The 17,684-nt window shown below is 35.8% G+C and overlaps 1 protein-coding gene across 3 annotated transcripts; it reads left to right on the plus strand.

Annotated features, from left to right (window-relative positions):
* Positions 1-2,461: 2,461 nt before the first annotated feature.
* LOC114180974 (serine/threonine protein phosphatase 2A 57 kDa regulatory subunit B' theta isoform-like) lies at positions 2,462-9,516 on the plus strand. Of its 3 annotated transcripts, none has more exons than XM_028067276.2 (3): positions 2,462-2,796; positions 3,135-4,659; positions 8,627-9,516. In XM_028067276.2, the coding sequence occupies exons 2-3, from the start codon at positions 3,433-3,435 to the stop codon at positions 9,008-9,010; spliced, it is 1,611 nt and encodes a 536-aa protein (XP_027923077.2). In that variant the 5' UTR covers positions 2,462-2,796; positions 3,135-3,432; the 3' UTR covers positions 9,011-9,516. The 3 variants fall into 3 exon arrangements, with proteins under 3 accessions (XP_027923077.2, XP_085528564.1, XP_085528565.1); XM_085672438.1 differs by having other exon boundaries at positions 3,231-4,659; XM_085672439.1 differs by having other exon boundaries at positions 3,431-4,659.
* Positions 9,517-17,684: the final 8,168 nt, after the last annotated feature.

Here is a 17,684-nt window from a genome sequence, read left to right on the forward strand (position 1 = left end):
TTTGTTGGTATACTATCAGGGTCGGCTCAAGAGTTTGAGAGGTATAAAGCAAACTTAAAAAATAAGGCATTCCATTTAAAATTTATTTTTCGAGTTTTTTTATGCAAAATTATTTATTAAATTGTCATAATTAATTTCATTTAACATTTTTTTTCAATAGGTAATAAGGCTAATCCATTTAATATTTCTTGAGACATGGTTCATCTTAAATAAGTTTTATTATTTTTAGCTATGAGAATCTCCTTTCATCTGAAGAACTAACACTGAAATTGTTAACATTATTTCATAAACTATATATGTATTTGGAAAAGAATATATTCTTTTTATATAATGAAGAATGTCAATTGGTTTATCATTTTCCAAACCTATAATTTCTCTTAAGATATTTAATTCCGAAAATAAATCAAATCCTTTAATATCCAACAAATTATCATGTTTTAAAGATTTCTCAAGGTTTAAGCATTTTTCTTTAAAAAATGTACAATCTAGTGACTTTAATTTTTTACCACTAAATAAAAAACATAAATATCTTCATATGTTTTAAATTGTTAAAATCTACTTTGAAGTGTGATAATTATTTTATCTACAATATACAAAAGGTAATTGGTTATAAATTATTCTTGAAGAGATTTTACAATTTCATTCTTAATGTTTTCATCAAATATTTCTTTCTACGTCTAATACATTTTTCACGAAACTTAGGTTCTTCTCAACTCGATAGTAAGTCTTTTTTTCCCTTAAACTTCAATTATCTTTCTATAGAAAATCCAACTTTGAATTATATTCCAATTAATCTATTGTCTTCCAACAGACTAAACCCTAATATAATTAATAGTTTTGTAGAAAAATTTTAATTCTTCATCAAGATACATGCAACAAAACTCCTAAAACTTGTAAATCGAAAAGTATCAAAAAACAAAACAGGGCAAATGAAACACATTTATAATTTCAATACAAATCCAAAACTGAATAAAAATAACAACACAAATAGAAAGAAAAAACAAACTAACCAGAAATGAGAAATGAGGATGAAAAAATTGGTACACACAGGCAATATGAAATTCAAGGAATGTAATATGTCAAAACCCTAAAAGAAAAACTATTAAAAGAGAAAAAAGTAAGGAGATGCAAGAGAAGTCACATAGAAATAAAAAGATAAAATAAGAAAATAGAATCCATATTAATTATAAGAGAATAAAAATATCCAACCATTATCTTATTCGTAAATAAAATTATAATTTACTAAACAAAGACTTTAACTCATTAATTATAATTTTTAATCCTAATAAAAGTTAACAGACATTAATAATAATTTAATTAAATTTTATTCTCAAACATAAATTTATAATTAATTTAATAAAATTATATTAATAATAAAATAATATTTTGATGCATTTTTTTTCTTAAATATAATTTTATAATTAATTTATGGAAATATATTAAAAATATTGAAATATTTTTTTTAAACATAATTTTATAATTAATTTAATAGTAAAATATTAATAATAAAAAGAATTGAAATATTTTTTATTTAAAGAGTCAAAACAAATATTTTACTTATTTTATTCTTGATTCTATATACTATATTATTATATTATTGAAGGTTTAATAAATTTGCTGATCCTAATATTTGACAAACTTATTTAGTAATTTCTCAAATTCTTTTATCTCCGTTCCAATCCCTCTATTTTATTTTAAAATAATTATATTAAATTGATGTTCACATGTTTTGACAATGACCACATGTACTGAAAAGTTATTACTAGAGAGTTAAAGAAGTTAAGGATTTTTTTTATTAAACTTATTATTGAAACACCAGAGTCTTTGCTTTTATATTTTGCTTTCAAAGTGCATGACACTATTAATATTTACATAATTTATTTTTATTTTTATTTTTCTATTTTTAATAAAATATAAATATAAAATATGTATATCAAATCGAGGACTCTCTTAATTAATATAAATAGTTAAATTCCATTTTTTTATTTTAAAATATAACTAATAATATAATAAAGATATGAAATCTGTACAGGATCCTTTCTTTTTTGGGGAGCTTTATTATTGTTTTATTCTTTTATACAATTTTAAATAAGAAAAATGTTAAAAAGATTACTCTAGATTTAATAATATATTGATAGCTAAAATAAACTGAACCTTAGTATATTATAAATTGTCGTTAGGTTACATAACAAATGATTAAATTCTAGACACTCTGAACCTTTTCTTTTTTCTGGAAAAAGCAAATTCGACTTACAACTTGCTTCCTCAAAATGGTTATATTATGATTTATATAGTGCAAATAATTTGTTATGATTATAAATTAAAAAAAGTGAAAAGTGATTAAGAAGATGAAAAAAAAAGGAAATATAAGCAAAATAAAAATTAAAGAAGAACACTTTTATTTATTTATTTGTTTTATTTTTTCTAGCAAGATCATAATAACAACTACTTCAGCCAGTGATTGCTTTTGCTTCTTCTCACTTTATTCTTTCTCTCTCTTTCTCTCTCTCTCTCTCTCTTTGCCCCTTCAAAGATGCACTTCAATCTTTTCTTTTGGCAAAGACCAGCATCCTTAATTCTTCAAAATTCTTTTACTACATAATTGCGCCCAAAAAAACCTTTACTTTTTCCTCTCTTCTTCTGAACCCATTTATTTTTTCCCGGAATTTCGATTGTTAAGGTTGTTGCACATCGCGTTTCATTGTCCCTCAACGCCTTTCAGCGGAAATTTCATCTGGGGTTTTTTCGTGGATCGGACCAGATCCTGTTTCTCTCTGATCCAGCTATATTTTTAAGGTATACCTTTTTTCTTACTGTAGTTGAATGAACAAGTCAAAGTTTTTCTCTTGGTCCTTATGGTGTTATGTTATGTTATGTTACACAAATTTTTAAATTAGTTGGTTGGTATCTATGGACAGGGGAATTTGCAATTTTTATTTGTTTATCTTTGGTTTCAAAATTGAATTATTTGTTTGTGTGTTGGTATGACAGTGAGGGTTGGTATAACTGTGAGGGTTGTTCCATTTATTTATTTTGGTAGGAAACGGAGGGGGTTATTTTGTTGGGTTCCTGCTATTTTATAATATATTTGGGATTTGGGGTAATTTTGAGTTTGGAGTTTATTTGTGTTCCAGATTTGTCATAATAAGAAGCACCATGGATGTTGATAAAGAATTTTTTGCTGAATCCTCTGGCTGCTATCAATTAGTGTTTTTTGTTGATAAATTTAGCAAAGATGATACTATCTTATGATGGCTAAGAGAGTTGATGCTGAAGAGAGGTCATTGTTTCATTGGATGTTGTCTCTGTCTGAGGTTCAGTTAGCACTTGCTTGGCTAGCTTGCTGATTGAGGTTGCTGCTTTGTATGTTTTGAAGAGTTTCAATAAGGAGTGCGTTCTAACAAAAATCTTTTGTTGAGCCAATTTTAAGTTATGATCAAGCAGATATTAAATAGGCTCCCTCGGAAGCCCTCCAAGTCGGGGGAAAGTCGAGAAGGAGGGGTGTTATCAACACCCTCTTCGACTCCTTCGACCAGTGCAAGGAGCACCGATGTAGCCGGCCACCGTTATGGAAATTCAACTGCTTCAACTCTTTCAGGCGTTGTTGAATCTAATTTGGTTCCTGGAGTAAATCATGGTGACAAGATTGCCCAAGCTTTGAACTCAAAACTGAATCTGAATGGGAGTTTTCCAGTTTCTGCCTATGAAGCCTTGCCAAGTTTTCGTGATGTTCCAAATTCAGAGAAGCAGAATTTGTTTATAAGAAAGCTGCAAATGTGCTGTATTTTATTTGACATGACTGACCCGACGAAGAACCTCAAAGAAAAGGAAATTAAGCGACAAACATTGGTAGAACTTGTGGATTATGTGTCATCTGCTAATGGGAAGTTTACAGATGTTATGATGCAAGAAATTGTAAAAATGGTGTCCATAAATTTGTTCCGTACATTTATTTCTCCTCCTCGTGAGAACAAAGCTCTTGAAGCATTTGATGTAGATGAAGAAGAACCTTCCATGGACCCTGCATGGCCTTTCTTGCAAATTGTGTATGAACTGCTTCTAAGGTTTGTCACATCACCTGAGACTGATGCAAAGTTGGCAAAAAGGTATATTGATCATTCATTTGTCCTGAGACTGTTAGACCTTTTTGATTCAGAGGATTCCAGGGAACGGGAATACTTGAAGACAGTTCTTCATCGTATTTATGGGAAATTTATGGTGCACCGACCATTCATCAGAAAAGCAATCAACAATATATTCTACCGCTTCATTTTTGAAACTGAGAAACACAATGGGATTGCAGAACTCTTAGAAATCTTGGGAAGTATAATCAACGGATTTGCTTTGCCGCTGAAAGAAGAGCACAAGCTGTTTCTTGTGCGTGCACTTATTCCTCTTCATAAACCAAAATGCATACCAATGTACCACCAGCAATTATCTTACTGCATTACACAGTTTGTGGAAAAAGATTGCAAGCTTGCTGATACTGTTATACGGGGATTATTAAAATACTGGCCGATTACTAACAGTTCTAAGGAAGTTATGTTCATAGGGGAGCTAGAGGAGGTCTTAGAAGCAACTCAACCTGCAGAGTTTCAACGATGCATGGTACCATTGTTCCGGCAAATAAGTCATTGCTTAAGCAGTTCACATTTCCAGGTTAGTTAATTATAGTACTTTCAGTGTGTTTCAACTTTCTCTGTTGTTTTTTATGATGGTTTTTCAACCCTCAAAATTAATGAAATGGAGCCTAAATTTGCTTGTTGGTTGTTGCCTGATTTGTGACGTAGGGTGGGAGAAATTTGGTGAAGAAAACCACTTTTCATATTCAAATAACATCCTAGTTCAGTTTTGGTTGGGATTATTTCTGGAGTAGGTTGTTCTTTTCTTTTTTTGAATCTCTCTCAGAAAGTTGACAAAATTAATAATTACTTCTTTTAAAATATAAGCCAAACATGGGTCTCAAAAGACATGAATAAGTTGACAAACATACGTCAAATATGCACTTAATTTTGTTTTGTATGTTAGCCATGAAACATGGGCCTCACAATACAAATTGTAATGCCATTTGAAAAAATTTAATGTTGGATTACTACCAATAATACAAGGAGCAGTTACATACAGGTTTTTTAAAATGTGTGCTCACTTTTAACTCATAATATGACTTTTGATTTTCATTTCTGTGAACTTTACTTAAGAAAGTTGATGGAGAATATTGGTTAGTGTGACTTTCTTTTGCTGTCTCCAATGTTTTATGGCTTTCACCAAGACAAGTTTGTTTTTGTTTTTCTGATATATATTCAGAATGCTTGAACAGTGTTTTGGTGAAAGATTTGTGGTTTGTTTTTCTGTGACAATTTATCTTCTTTGAGGATGCCATTGTTAAGTTATTTCGGTAATCTGTTACTGAATTGAGTGTAATTGTGTTAATTTTTTTGTGGGACGGTTGTTGTTGGGGATCCCTGTAGACTGCAACGGGAACTCAACTCAGTGAAAATGTATTGGTACGGGCTGCTGAAATGATGTTGCACATATTTTCTTTATGTTGTGCAGTCAACTTTGAATGCATTCATAACAGACCAGTGGAGGCACAAGCATTGTTTTGCCTGTTTTCTACATTTTTAATCTCGTAAAATGAGAAGAATGAGAACAATTAATCTTCAGCATACCACTTCTTCAAAAAGAATAAGAAAATTGGGAAGTGGTGAACACCCTGCACTTTGGGAACCCTCCCCTAAAAGCTAGCTATCAAAGAGAGAGAACCAAACCACTTAGGTATTCTACTAAGTATCCATACTACTCACTGTTGGACCTGTAATGTACAAAGTCCCTATCATACTGCTGTGTCTGAGCCGTCATTCCAACTGTTGTACTTTACAGTGTTTCACTCAGCCTTTTTGATCAGCCCTTCTGTAGGTATGTCCTGTTTGGAGACACTAGCAACAGACCCTGCTATCAATTGAAAGTACTCAAGCTCCTGGAAAGCCTCCCTTAAAAGCTAGCTAGTAAGGGGTGCAAACCAAGCCACTTATGTACTCTGCTGAACATCCATTGTAGTTCAATCACCTTATAATTCCTAAATCTCTGAGTGTGGTAGCTTTCAAGGGGAGAATCAAATCACTTATGTACTTCACCAAACACCCCATACTAGATGTGGGATTTAGGCTTCCAATATAGCCAATTTCCCCTGAGAAATTGTGCTGTTGCAGTGCATCACCAATAGTTAATGGGTAAAATGGGCTTACAAATGTGCGAACTGCAGGTTGCTATCACCTTTATATATTATTATATATATGATAGCCAGGATTGTTTTACTCGGTGTTTATCATTGATTGTGTTTTGTTTATGGGCTTCTAGTCGATAAGTAAATTCATAGAAGGTGTAATAGCCATGCAAAAAGTATGAGAAGTTTGGTTAAAGCATACTACGAATCTATTAGGAGTTTGATTAATATGAAAACCTCACTCAGTTGATGAACTCACAACTGCTGTCCTGTATAATTGTAGTTTTATGGTGACAAAATGTACAATAGAAACTCTAATTGCAGCCTCAATTTTTCACTCTTCAATAGATTTATTGGACTGCACCTATTGGAAAGTCACCTTAGTTGTGGTTACCCTTAACTCGCCAAGTTGTGACCTCTTTGAGAGTTGGGTTGCCTTAAATGCAACCTCAAGGGTTATGGTTTAATCCCAAATAGACTAGTGAAATGGAAAACGTAAAATATATAAGTAGGGTGCACACATCAATTTACTATTAGCTTTTTAGGGTTGAGTTAGGTTCTAGCTCGCATTCTAACATATTGGAGGAACCCTTTCCTATTATTGTTGTCGTTACATTCAGCTGTCACACTGTAATAAAGTTTCATTTCCTCTGCTTTCACTTTCAAACCATGAACCTCTTGCATCTGTTCTTACCTTCTCATTATATAACTAGCATGCAAGATCAGTCGCTTGAGATTCCTGAATTGCAAGGGAAGAAAATGCTACTTATTCCATCTGTAAAGCAATATACAGTATGCACCAAGTGTGTATGACTGAAAATTATGCTAAATTATGTCTAGTAATCTTAAAGTGTTTTCAAAGATTTTAAACAATAGTTGAGACAAAAGCAGTGAAGTTTGCGTTTTTAATGTTGACTTCCCTAATTTTAGGGGCAAGTGGATCCCTGAGTTTTTTCTTATTTTAGTAATTACAGTTTGTTTTAAATAATGTCTCACAGCTTGTCTGTATTTTTTGCTGGATGGTCAAGTTTAACATCTTGGTTTCTAAGCACTATACCCTAGATTTATTTATTTTTCTTTGGATTGAAAAAAGGCTATACACACTTGAAAATGTATGTTTAAATTTATCTTGTAAAAGTAGATTACTGGGAACCTAGAGTGTTGGAACAAATTCTAATGGCTTCATGTTCAACTTTTAGTTTGGGTAGTTGTTTAACCATTAGTAACTATCAAGAGTAAAGCTATACTTTCTTTTTTTTTCCGTTAAACATGTTATGCATTCAAGTATGAGTTTTGAGAGTTGGAAACATCATTTGGAAATAAGAAATGCATGCTATATTCTTACTTTCGTATAGAAAATTCTATGAAGTTCAAATAGTGATAAATGTTACACCATTCTTATAGATCATCAAAATGGTGGGGCTAAAGTGAAGATTTCATGTATTAATTCTGCAAGCCATAAAGATTGCGCCCAATATTCTCTTTTCTACAGACATACACAAATTTTCCTGTCCTCTTCCATCATAGCTTAGATTTTGGATTCTTTATTTGGCCAAGGATCCATTAGCAAGCTTGTATTATTCTTTTCTTTTTAATACTGATAAAAAAAGTAATAATAGGAGACATTTGGTTCAAGATGGATTGCATTGTGAAGAATGATGTTCTCAAGAATACTATGACTAGTAATGTTATTTGTAGATAAATTAAAAAACATATTTGTTCAGAATTTGATGGATTTATCAAAAAGTAAAATAGTGTATGCAATGACATGTAGAAAGTTTTTGCACTGTCATTCAATTATAAAGTTTGTTAACTTTTACAATAATTATATTGAAAGTCATATCAACAATGATTTCTGATTGGTTGACAAAGTAACACTTTTTCCATTAACAGTGCATAAAAATTAAACTCTTTCAAAATTTAAATGATAGGAGAAGAAGAGTAAGAATAGAAGTTGATAGTTAGGTTATAAAAATGCTTGCAATATTCCTTTGGACAAGTAACCTACCCAACCCCCACTTTGGGAAGAAATACCAATCAAGCAAAACAGGAATGTTATTTTCCAGGGAATCAAAATCAACTCACTAGGAATTTTAAGGCTTGTTCCAAACATGAGAACGTCATATTCCCTACTTTACTCTCCTAAGAGTAATTTAAGAATCCATGAAACAAACACAGAAATGATCTTACTATTAAACACTGCTGTGAATGCCTTTCCCAAAAATTAGGCAAAAATGTCGCCATTTTATTTCGAGTTGACTCATCATTCTTGGTGGGATTAACTAATAATGACATGTATAACTAACATTGTGAAGCATAATTCTGAAGAGTGGACGTTTTAACCATAACCATCACTTTACTCTCATGCCCTTTTATATGTTTTGATTGCTTCTTTATTTGCAGGTAGCAGAGAGGGCTTTGTTCTTATGGAATAATGATCACATCGGGACTTTAATCAAGCAGAACCACAAAATTATACTTCCCATTGTCTTACCTGCTCTGGAACAAAATGCTCGAAACCACTGGAACCAGGCTGTTCAAAGCTTGACGATAAACGTGCGCAAGATATTCGCGGACACCGACCCTGAATTCTATGAAGAGTGCATGATGAAAGTTCGGGAAAATGAAGCGCAAGAGAAGGATATGAAGTCCAAGCGCGAGGCCCGATGGAAGCGTCTAGAAGAAATGGGAGGCATGAAAACAACAACCAATGAAGCTGTTCTGGTTTCTCCCAGAACTGCCTCTCATGCCCCTTCTAGCAAGGCAAGTAGAACTCAGTTGGAGTGATCCTTGTGTTTTGGCATTGGCATTGCAGAGTCCAAAAGCATAACTTATGCTGCATTGCACTATGTTGCACAAGAATACAAGGGGTGATAATGTGTTGGTTTTTGTTGGTTCCATTGGCCTCATTGATAAAATTTCAAGGCCAAAAAATGTGGGGTACAAAACAGCTCCAACTTGGTCTTACAAGCATGGAATGAATGTATATATTGGATTGCATGGACAAGAATGGTTGCCTCAAGCCACAGTTTATTTGAGAATTTGTTTTCTAAAGCTGGCCTTTGCTGTTTGATGTTTCCAATGGCTTGAGTTCAACGTTTAATCTGCTTTCATACTTAAAACTTTGATGGAAGCATCCTCCATTTTTTGTTGCCAATGTTTAGTGTTAATCATGGTTCTTTTTGTGTAGTTGAGTTGGTTGTTTAAGGAAATTGGGCCATTAGAGCTTATCTTATGTGAATTGCTGTGGACGCTCTATTTTATGACATAATGAAAGCAAATTATTTAGTGAATGTATTATTACTGATAAAAGTATTCAATGAATCTTTTCTTTTCTATTATTTGTCTTCGAAATTCCAGATTGGGATGAAAAAAAATGCTTTTTGTTCTTCTGTCAATTTATTTTAAGGTCTACTATTTTTGTCTGTGATTTTTCTTGAATATTTTTGCCATTAATATACACAATTCCTTACGGTTCTTTTGTCCTTATATTTTTCTCTGTTCGTACTTTTAGTTTCTTATTAAGTAATAGTGTTCATTGATTATGTAATAATCTTGTTCGCAATCCAATCACCTTGTCATCAAATAGTCTAATGAAACAATCACGTAATAAAAACTCTAATTTATGAAGATTTTGTCTATGTAAGATTTTGTTCATTCTGAAATTGCTTTGTTATGATAAGACTATCATACTTTCTTGGTATGCTCCAGCTACATATACAAATAGAATGTGTCCTATCTGTCTACTGTGAAACTGCTTTGTCTTAGAAAACACTATCATGTTTTGTTATGTCTCGTGCTTTGATAAACATCCTTGATATGTCTTGAATGTTATATCTCTTATAGCATATCTAAATGACACATTCTAGAACTCTTTTTAACAGGTAAAGAAATTAATGACATTGGATTAAAAAATTATATTCATTCATTTTTATAAAGTTTGAGAATTAAATTACATTAAAATTTTGGACATATATGAATTCTAATTTTGCACTTACGTTTAAGAATTATAAACATATTTAATCATTTGAGATATTATTTAATACATTAGAAAAGCTTCCTTAAAGAGGAAAGTTTAGATGCTCGAAACAAAGAATATATGCGAGCATCTTTCTAAATCAAGAAAATGAAACAAGAGATAATATACTATATTAAAAGAAAAAATTCATCAAATTAGCATATTCTTGAAGAATGAAGATTACATTAAAAATTTCTACATGCACAGTGGATGACAAATATCTCAACCTTAACCAAGTGTAGACAAGAGTGGACTTCAACTGTTGAGTGGGTCCAAGCTCTTATCTTTTAGGCCAAGTAGTATAGTATTATTATTTTGGTCGTGTATTTATGGGTTTTGGACCAAGAAAGAGATGAGCCTTATTTGGACTTGGAGGTGAAACACATAAACACTAACACAAAATAGACATTTTATGTATGTGATTTTACGTTTGACCCACTAAAATCAGACATAGAAAATGACCGATGACAAACTTGTAAATAAATTATCAATTGCTTACGTCTGGCGCTCTAGGGTCAGACGTAAATCTCATTTTTTACGTTTGATTGTACGCACTGCACGTAAATTTATGTTTGACGCCCTATAGTCAGACATAAATTTACGTCTGATTTTTCCTATCAGACGTAAATTTACATATGATTTGTCCCAATCAAACGCAAATTTATGTTTGACTATAGCGCACAGACGTAAACGTTAAAACTTAAATCCCTAACCTTCTCCATAACGTCGCGACTGTGCGAGAAAATGATTTTATGGTTTTTGCGATTGCACTAGTCGACAATCATGTGATTGATTGTTGAGAGGTTTGTTTCTCCTTTGATTCCATTTTTGTGTGCCTCCATTTACGTTGAAACCCCAATTTTTCGCAAACACAATGGCGACAATTTAGTTTAAGTGCAGCGGCAACGGTTTGGTCGAAGTGCAACGACGAAGTACGGTGGTTGGCGACGTCGTAAAGGGTGTTTGCTTTTGGTGTAGCTGCCACGCAACGACGAGACTTCTTGCAAAAACAGTGTCTGCTTCAACCTTCAACCATCATTTGCGGTGTAGTGTGCAACATGTGAAGAAGAAAAATGTGAAGAAGAAGAAGAAGAAGAAGAAGAAGAAAAGAAAAATGATAACGTGGAGGAGGAGAAAAAGACGAATGCAAAGGAGAAGACAAAGAGATTTGGTGCAGATCTGAAAAAAAAAATCATGTCTATTACTTTTGTAACAAACATAAATTTACATTTGTTATAAATGAAACAAATGTAAATTTACGTCTTTCGATATTACGTCTGACCTATCACAGACGTAAAAAGCCTAAATTAACAAACGTAAAAAGCCTTTTTTATATTAGTGAAAATTAGGGTTTTCTACCCTAATATGTGTTAGCTTGGAAAGCAAGTTAGGTTTAGCTCTCCTTTTTGGTGTCTCATGGCATGAGACGTGTGACTTGCTTAGGTGGTAAGTTACACTTTTTCATATTTCCTTTTTGATTCCAAAATTCAAATTCAAATTCTAGACTAGTTTTCCCTCTTATTTATGGAAACCACTTGCTCTCGTTTTCTCCTACAAATAGAGAAAACCACTTTTGTAAACATCCTTCATGAGTGAAGTAGAGTAACTCTGTCGAGATCACTTCGGGCTTTACCTTATATGAATCAACTTAGGCTAGAGTTCCCCTTAGTGGCTTCTCTAGCCTCCTTCATCTAGAGTTGGCCCAACCTCTCTTGAGAGACCTTTCTTCTCACCTTAAACACCAAATACCAAACCATATCTTATGTTATTTGTCCCATTCGCGAGCTCATTCACCTAGATGCTTGAAGTTGGAATCATCATGTAGTATCAAGATCAAGGTCAATCCATGGACTTCAAGGGATAAATTATTGGTTTTTTCTCCATTTTTTCTTCAATTTCGTGTTGTCTCGTGTTTAATTCTTGATTGTCTTCATGTTTTCTCTGATTTTTTTTAGCTTACTTTTTTTTTTGTTCGGTTCAAAGTTGCTTGTTCATCTTGAACCTTTCATTGTGTGCTTCTAGGTGTTCTATTGGATTCTACCGATTGAGCTTTGTGTTTTTCTTGAGTTTTTCCTCTATTTTGATTGGGGCAGTTGTTTTATTTTTGAGTCATTTTAATTTTATGATCCTTACATGATAGAAGACTATCTCCTAAACTTCAAGTGGTATGAATTTGAGGACAAATTATCTTCGATAAGGAGAGTATGATAGAAAACTATCTCCTAAACATATATAAGAAAAACTTGAGTAAGAACATTTATAATTCACAAGATCTATGACAAGGTCAAAGATCAAAACACATCTTCTTGAAGCTTAATGTTCTATGAAAGAGGAAATTTAAAGAACATGAAGATCATAAGCACATTTGAAGAATAGTTATTAGAAAAATTAATTTATGTTTCTATGTTTTTGGGTTTTGGGCTTTCTTCTAGAAATTAATTTATGTTTTTATGTTGTTGGGCTTGTGCTTTGACTTTCTTTTAGAGTTTCTTGGTTTTTTTAGACTTATGTGCCTATAAATAAAGGTACCAAAAACTAATGTAAACACTTTTGAGTCATATTACATGCATTTGCATTCTTTAAGAGAGGATTCTCTTGGTTCTTGGATTAGAACTCTAATTCTTATAAAAGATTAACATCTTTATGGCAAATCTTCACTTGAATTATCAATTTGCTAGATTGTGGCGTCCTTCATCCCTATCTTATATCACATTTTTCTCTGATTTATTTTGTTCTGCATCTAGAAGATTCAAATTTAGAAACGATCATATTCTTTCTTGGATAGGATCGTATCATCTTGTATCTAGAGACAGATTTTAGTTTGAATTTCCTCTTCTAGACAAGAGATGGAAGCGTTTAGACAAGAGAACTCTAGACTAAGAAGGAAAATTGAAGCTGATCTTACCAAGATAGGGAAGGGTAAAAAGCTGCCAGAGGATCCCAGGTCCCCGGAATACCCTAGTGAAGAAGAAAGTGAATACAATCCCACCCCACACACTTTCACCACCACTCAACAAACACCTATCATCTCCACCCACCACACAACCACCCATAATCCAACCACCATCCCTGCACAACCTGCAACCAATCACCCTACTGCCACCCTTCCTACCACTCACATCCCTCCTCACCACTACACCACCACATTCCCTACCATCGTCCGACATCCCATACCACCACATCCCTTACCACCACACCAACCCAAACGTCGCCACCTTTTCATTGACGTCATCACCACCACACCCCTCCATAGCTAGTGGGAACCCTTCACACTAGACCGCTACGTAAGGGACACCGACCCAGACGAGCACCTTAAGGTGTACAATACGCATGTCGCTCTCTGCACATTTGACAATGCCGTCTTCTGCAAGGCTTTCCTTACCACCCTCAAAGGTCCCACCCTAGAATGGTTCACCTCTCTCCCCCATACTCAATTGACTGCTTTGACACCCTCTCCCACCTTTTCACTACCCACTTTGTCGGTAGCCGCCCACATCAGGCCACACCCTTATCCCTCCTCAACGTTAGACAAGAAAGAGATGAGACGTTGCGGGCCTTTATCGACCGTTTTAGTGAGGCCGCCCTCTGCATGCCCAACCTTACTCAAGAGATGATCTTGTAGTGTATGACCCTAACCCTGAAACCTAGTCCATTTGCTGACACTGTCTACCTTCGAGCTCCACCCTCCATGCATGAACTTAAGCCGCATGCTGCGGATTACATTCACATGGAAGAGATGAAGACTCTCTGCACCAAGTTCTGCACTGACTACATACCCTCATCCGCCAAGGTAAACAAACCATCTCCACGACCTGAACCTAGGCCTAGAGAGCCTAAACAACCACGATTCTTTAGATACATACTGCTAAACAACCCCAGATCAGGTCTGCTCGAAGAAGCACTCCAGGCCAACCTCATCCCACCACCACGAAAAACCATGAACCCACACAACGACGATATGAACAAGTACTACAAATATCACTGCAACAACGACCACACCATCGATGAATGCAGGCGCTTCAAGATAAAATAGAAAAATTGATTTGCGTCATTTTGTCAAAAAAGATGGACTATCTCATCCCAGACAATCCGATAACCGCCACCCCGCACGATACCCGTCACAATAACCGTCTAGACCATCAGCCAGTTCGCACTAACGTCAACCAAGCTGATCCCCCCTACGCGGCACAATCAACACTATCTCTGGGCTTCGCCAGTGGTGGCTCCAACTCATCAGCTAGGAAGAAACACCTTCACAACATCCAGTCCATCAACCACATAACCACTCCCACCACAGACGCCAAATGCCCCCCATCACGTTCACTGATGCCGATTTCCATGGCATCGATCAACAACAAGATGATCCCATGGTCATCACCATCGAACCCGAGAACTTTGCGATAAAAAGGTGCTCATAGACCAAGGCAGTTCAGTGGATATCCTATTTTGGACCACCTACCAAAAACTCCAACTTCCTCCCACTACAATGGTTCCCTACGACGAACTTATCTATGGCTTCTCTAGAGAAAAGGTGTCCACCAGTGGATACATTGATCTTCACACCGTTTTCCGTGAGGGCTCTCAAACTAAGACCATACCAATCCGCTTCCTCGTCGTTGTCTCCACACACCATTTAGCAATGAAGTTCCCCTCCCCATCCGGCGACATCATTACCATCCACGGCGACCAGCAGCTCGCGCGAAAATGCTATATGGCGAACCTACGACCTCAGCTACCAATCCTCTAAACCAACAACATTGAGCGCTTACCCAACTCAGAAATAGCTCCATTCGGCGATGACCTTGACCCTAGAATAGGATGCGACTCATGCATCAAACCAGTTGAAGAAATTGTAAGTTTGGAGCTCTCCACTGGTCGCATCCTCAAACTAGGAGCATGCCTGCAATAGGAGCACCACGATGTCCTAGCACCCACCTTAACCGCCAACACCGACCTCTTCGCCTAGTCAACCGTAGACTTGCCCTACGTAGACCCTCAAGTAGCAGTCCATAATAAGTTCTCAATATACAAAGAGGACAAGTACATCTCACAAAAGAAAATAAAATTGGGGGAAGAGAGACATCTGGCAACGAAAGTAGAAGCTAAAAAACTACAAGATGTTGTATTCATTGTTGAAACTCACTACACCACATGGGTTTCTAATGTTGTCATGATCAAAAAAGCTAAGGGCAAATGGAGAATGTATGTTGACTACACAGACCTTAATAAAGCTTGCCCAAGAGATGCATACCCTTTACCCAAAATTGATCTGCTAGTAGACGGTGCAGTCGGTAACAAAGTCCTCAGTTTCTTAGATGCATATTTCGAATATAATCAGATACGTATGGCCACAACTAACATGAACAAAACTGCATTCATTACTAACGATGCTAACTACTTCTACAAGGTTATGCCTTTTGGACTCAAAAATGCAGGCGCTACCTATCAGATTAATGGACAAAGTATTCAACCATTTGATGGGCAAGTGTGTCGCAATATATGTTGATGATATGGTTGTCAAATCACCCAGCCACCTGCAACATGTGCGAGACTTGTCTCCAGTATTTTTTGCTTTACGACAGTATAACCTTAGACTCAATCCTGAGAAATGTTTTCAGCGTTGACAGTGGGAAATTCCTGGGCTTCATGCTCACACAACGCGGAATTGAAGGCAACACTGAAAAATGCAAAGCTATAATCGAGATGCGCAACCCTACCAATGTCAAAGAAGTACAATGCCTAGTAGGGCGCCTAACCGCCATGCTCATATTCCTTCCAAAACTGGCCTAACAAACCTGACCCATTATCCAGCTCCTAAAAAAATTTGCAAAGTTCTCTTGGAACGATGATTGTGAGAAAGTTTTCCAAGACCTCAAAACCACCCTTACACCCCCCCAATCCTCTACAAACCAGATATACACCTCCCACTCCTAGTGTACATCACCGCAACAGACTACACGGTTAGCGCTGCCCTGGTCCAAGAATCTGCCAAGATCCAACATCCAGTGTATTTCGCTAGTCGAACCCTACAAGATCTTGAAACCAGATACCAAATGGTAGAAAAACTAGCCCTCTCCTTGGTGCACGCAGCAAGACGATTACGCCTATACTTCCAAAACCACCATATCATTGTTAAGATTGACTACCCCATCTACAAAATCCTCCAAAAACCCGACCTTTCTAGACGAATGTCGTCATGGGCTATTGAGCTTTCTGAATTCAACATCTATTACGAATCACACGGTCGATAGCGTCCTAGAAGGCCCCAACCATATCCTCATTGAAAAATCTCTACATTTCGCCTTTAAAACTTCCAACAACCAAGCCAAATACAAAGCCATCCTCGCGAGATTATCACTAGCACACGAAGTTGGCATACGCTCCCTAATATGAAAAACAGATTCCAAAAACTCTCCTCCAGTACTATCACTTGGTCTGCAACGTCATACAATCCAGATTTGACCGAGTACATATCCAACACATTCCAAGAGGAGAAAACATAAGAGCGGATGTCTTGTCAAAAATTGCAAGTACTAAGCTCAAAGGCAGGCATAAATCCCTCCTACATCAGACGCTATTTGCACCATTCATAACAAACATCTTCCTCAACTTAGACCACACCGACAATTGGACAACCCCATACATCCAATACCTCAAAACTGACAACCCTCCACCCAATACCGACAAGGGATGACTGGCAAAAGTGGCATAAAATATGATAGGCGACGAATTATACAAGTGTGGGCATAGGCAGGTCTTACTTAAATGTGTTATAAAGGAGCAAGCAGAATACATACTTAGAGAAATACATGAAGGAATATGCGGTTACCATTCAGGCACACAAACTATGAGCACCAAAATACTTAGAGTCGACTACTTCTAGCCAACCATGCAGGCAGATTGTCAAGCCTTCGTCAAGAAATGCATACCATGTCAGAAACATGGTAACCTCATTCACCAAAAACAGGAACAATTGCACTCCATACTCTCCCCATGGCCATTCATGGGGAATGGACATCTTGGGACCCTTCACCCCGGCAAAAGGACAAGTGAATTTCCTCATATGCGGCATTGACTATTTTACGAAATGGATAGAAGCTAAGCCATTGGCCACAATCATAGCACAACAAGTCCAATAGTTTGTATGGAAGGACATCACATGCCGATATGGAGTCCCGCACACTATCATAACCGACAATGGCCGACAATTCATAGATAAAAAGCTTGCAAAATTCTACTCCAGCCTCGGTATCAAACACATCACCAACTCCGTAGAGCATCCATAGACCAATGGACAAGCTGAAGCCGCTAACAAGGTCATACTGGTCGAGTTACGAAAATGATTAGATGATGCGAAGGGCCGATGGCCAGAAGATTTGTTGGAAGTATTATGGGCCTACAAATGCACCCCCCAATCCACCACCAACGAATCCGCTTAGCTTG

This window comes from Vigna unguiculata, chromosome 4 (genome assembly GCF_037176805.1).
Source record: "Vigna unguiculata cultivar grain cowpea cultivar isolate G323 ecotype 2 chromosome 4, ASM3717680v1, whole genome shotgun sequence".
NCBI lineage: Eukaryota > Viridiplantae > Streptophyta > Magnoliopsida > Fabales > Fabaceae > Vigna > Vigna unguiculata.

Coding starts and splice junctions, on each gene's coding strand:
- LOC114180974 (XM_028067276.2), top strand. CDS start 3,433: ATGATCAAGCAGATATTAAATAGGCTCCCTCGGAAGCCCTCCAAGTCG. Junction 4,660..8,626: donor TAAGCAGTTCACATTTCCAG/GTTAGTTAATTA, acceptor CTTTATTTGCAG/GTAGCAGAGAGGGCTTTGTT.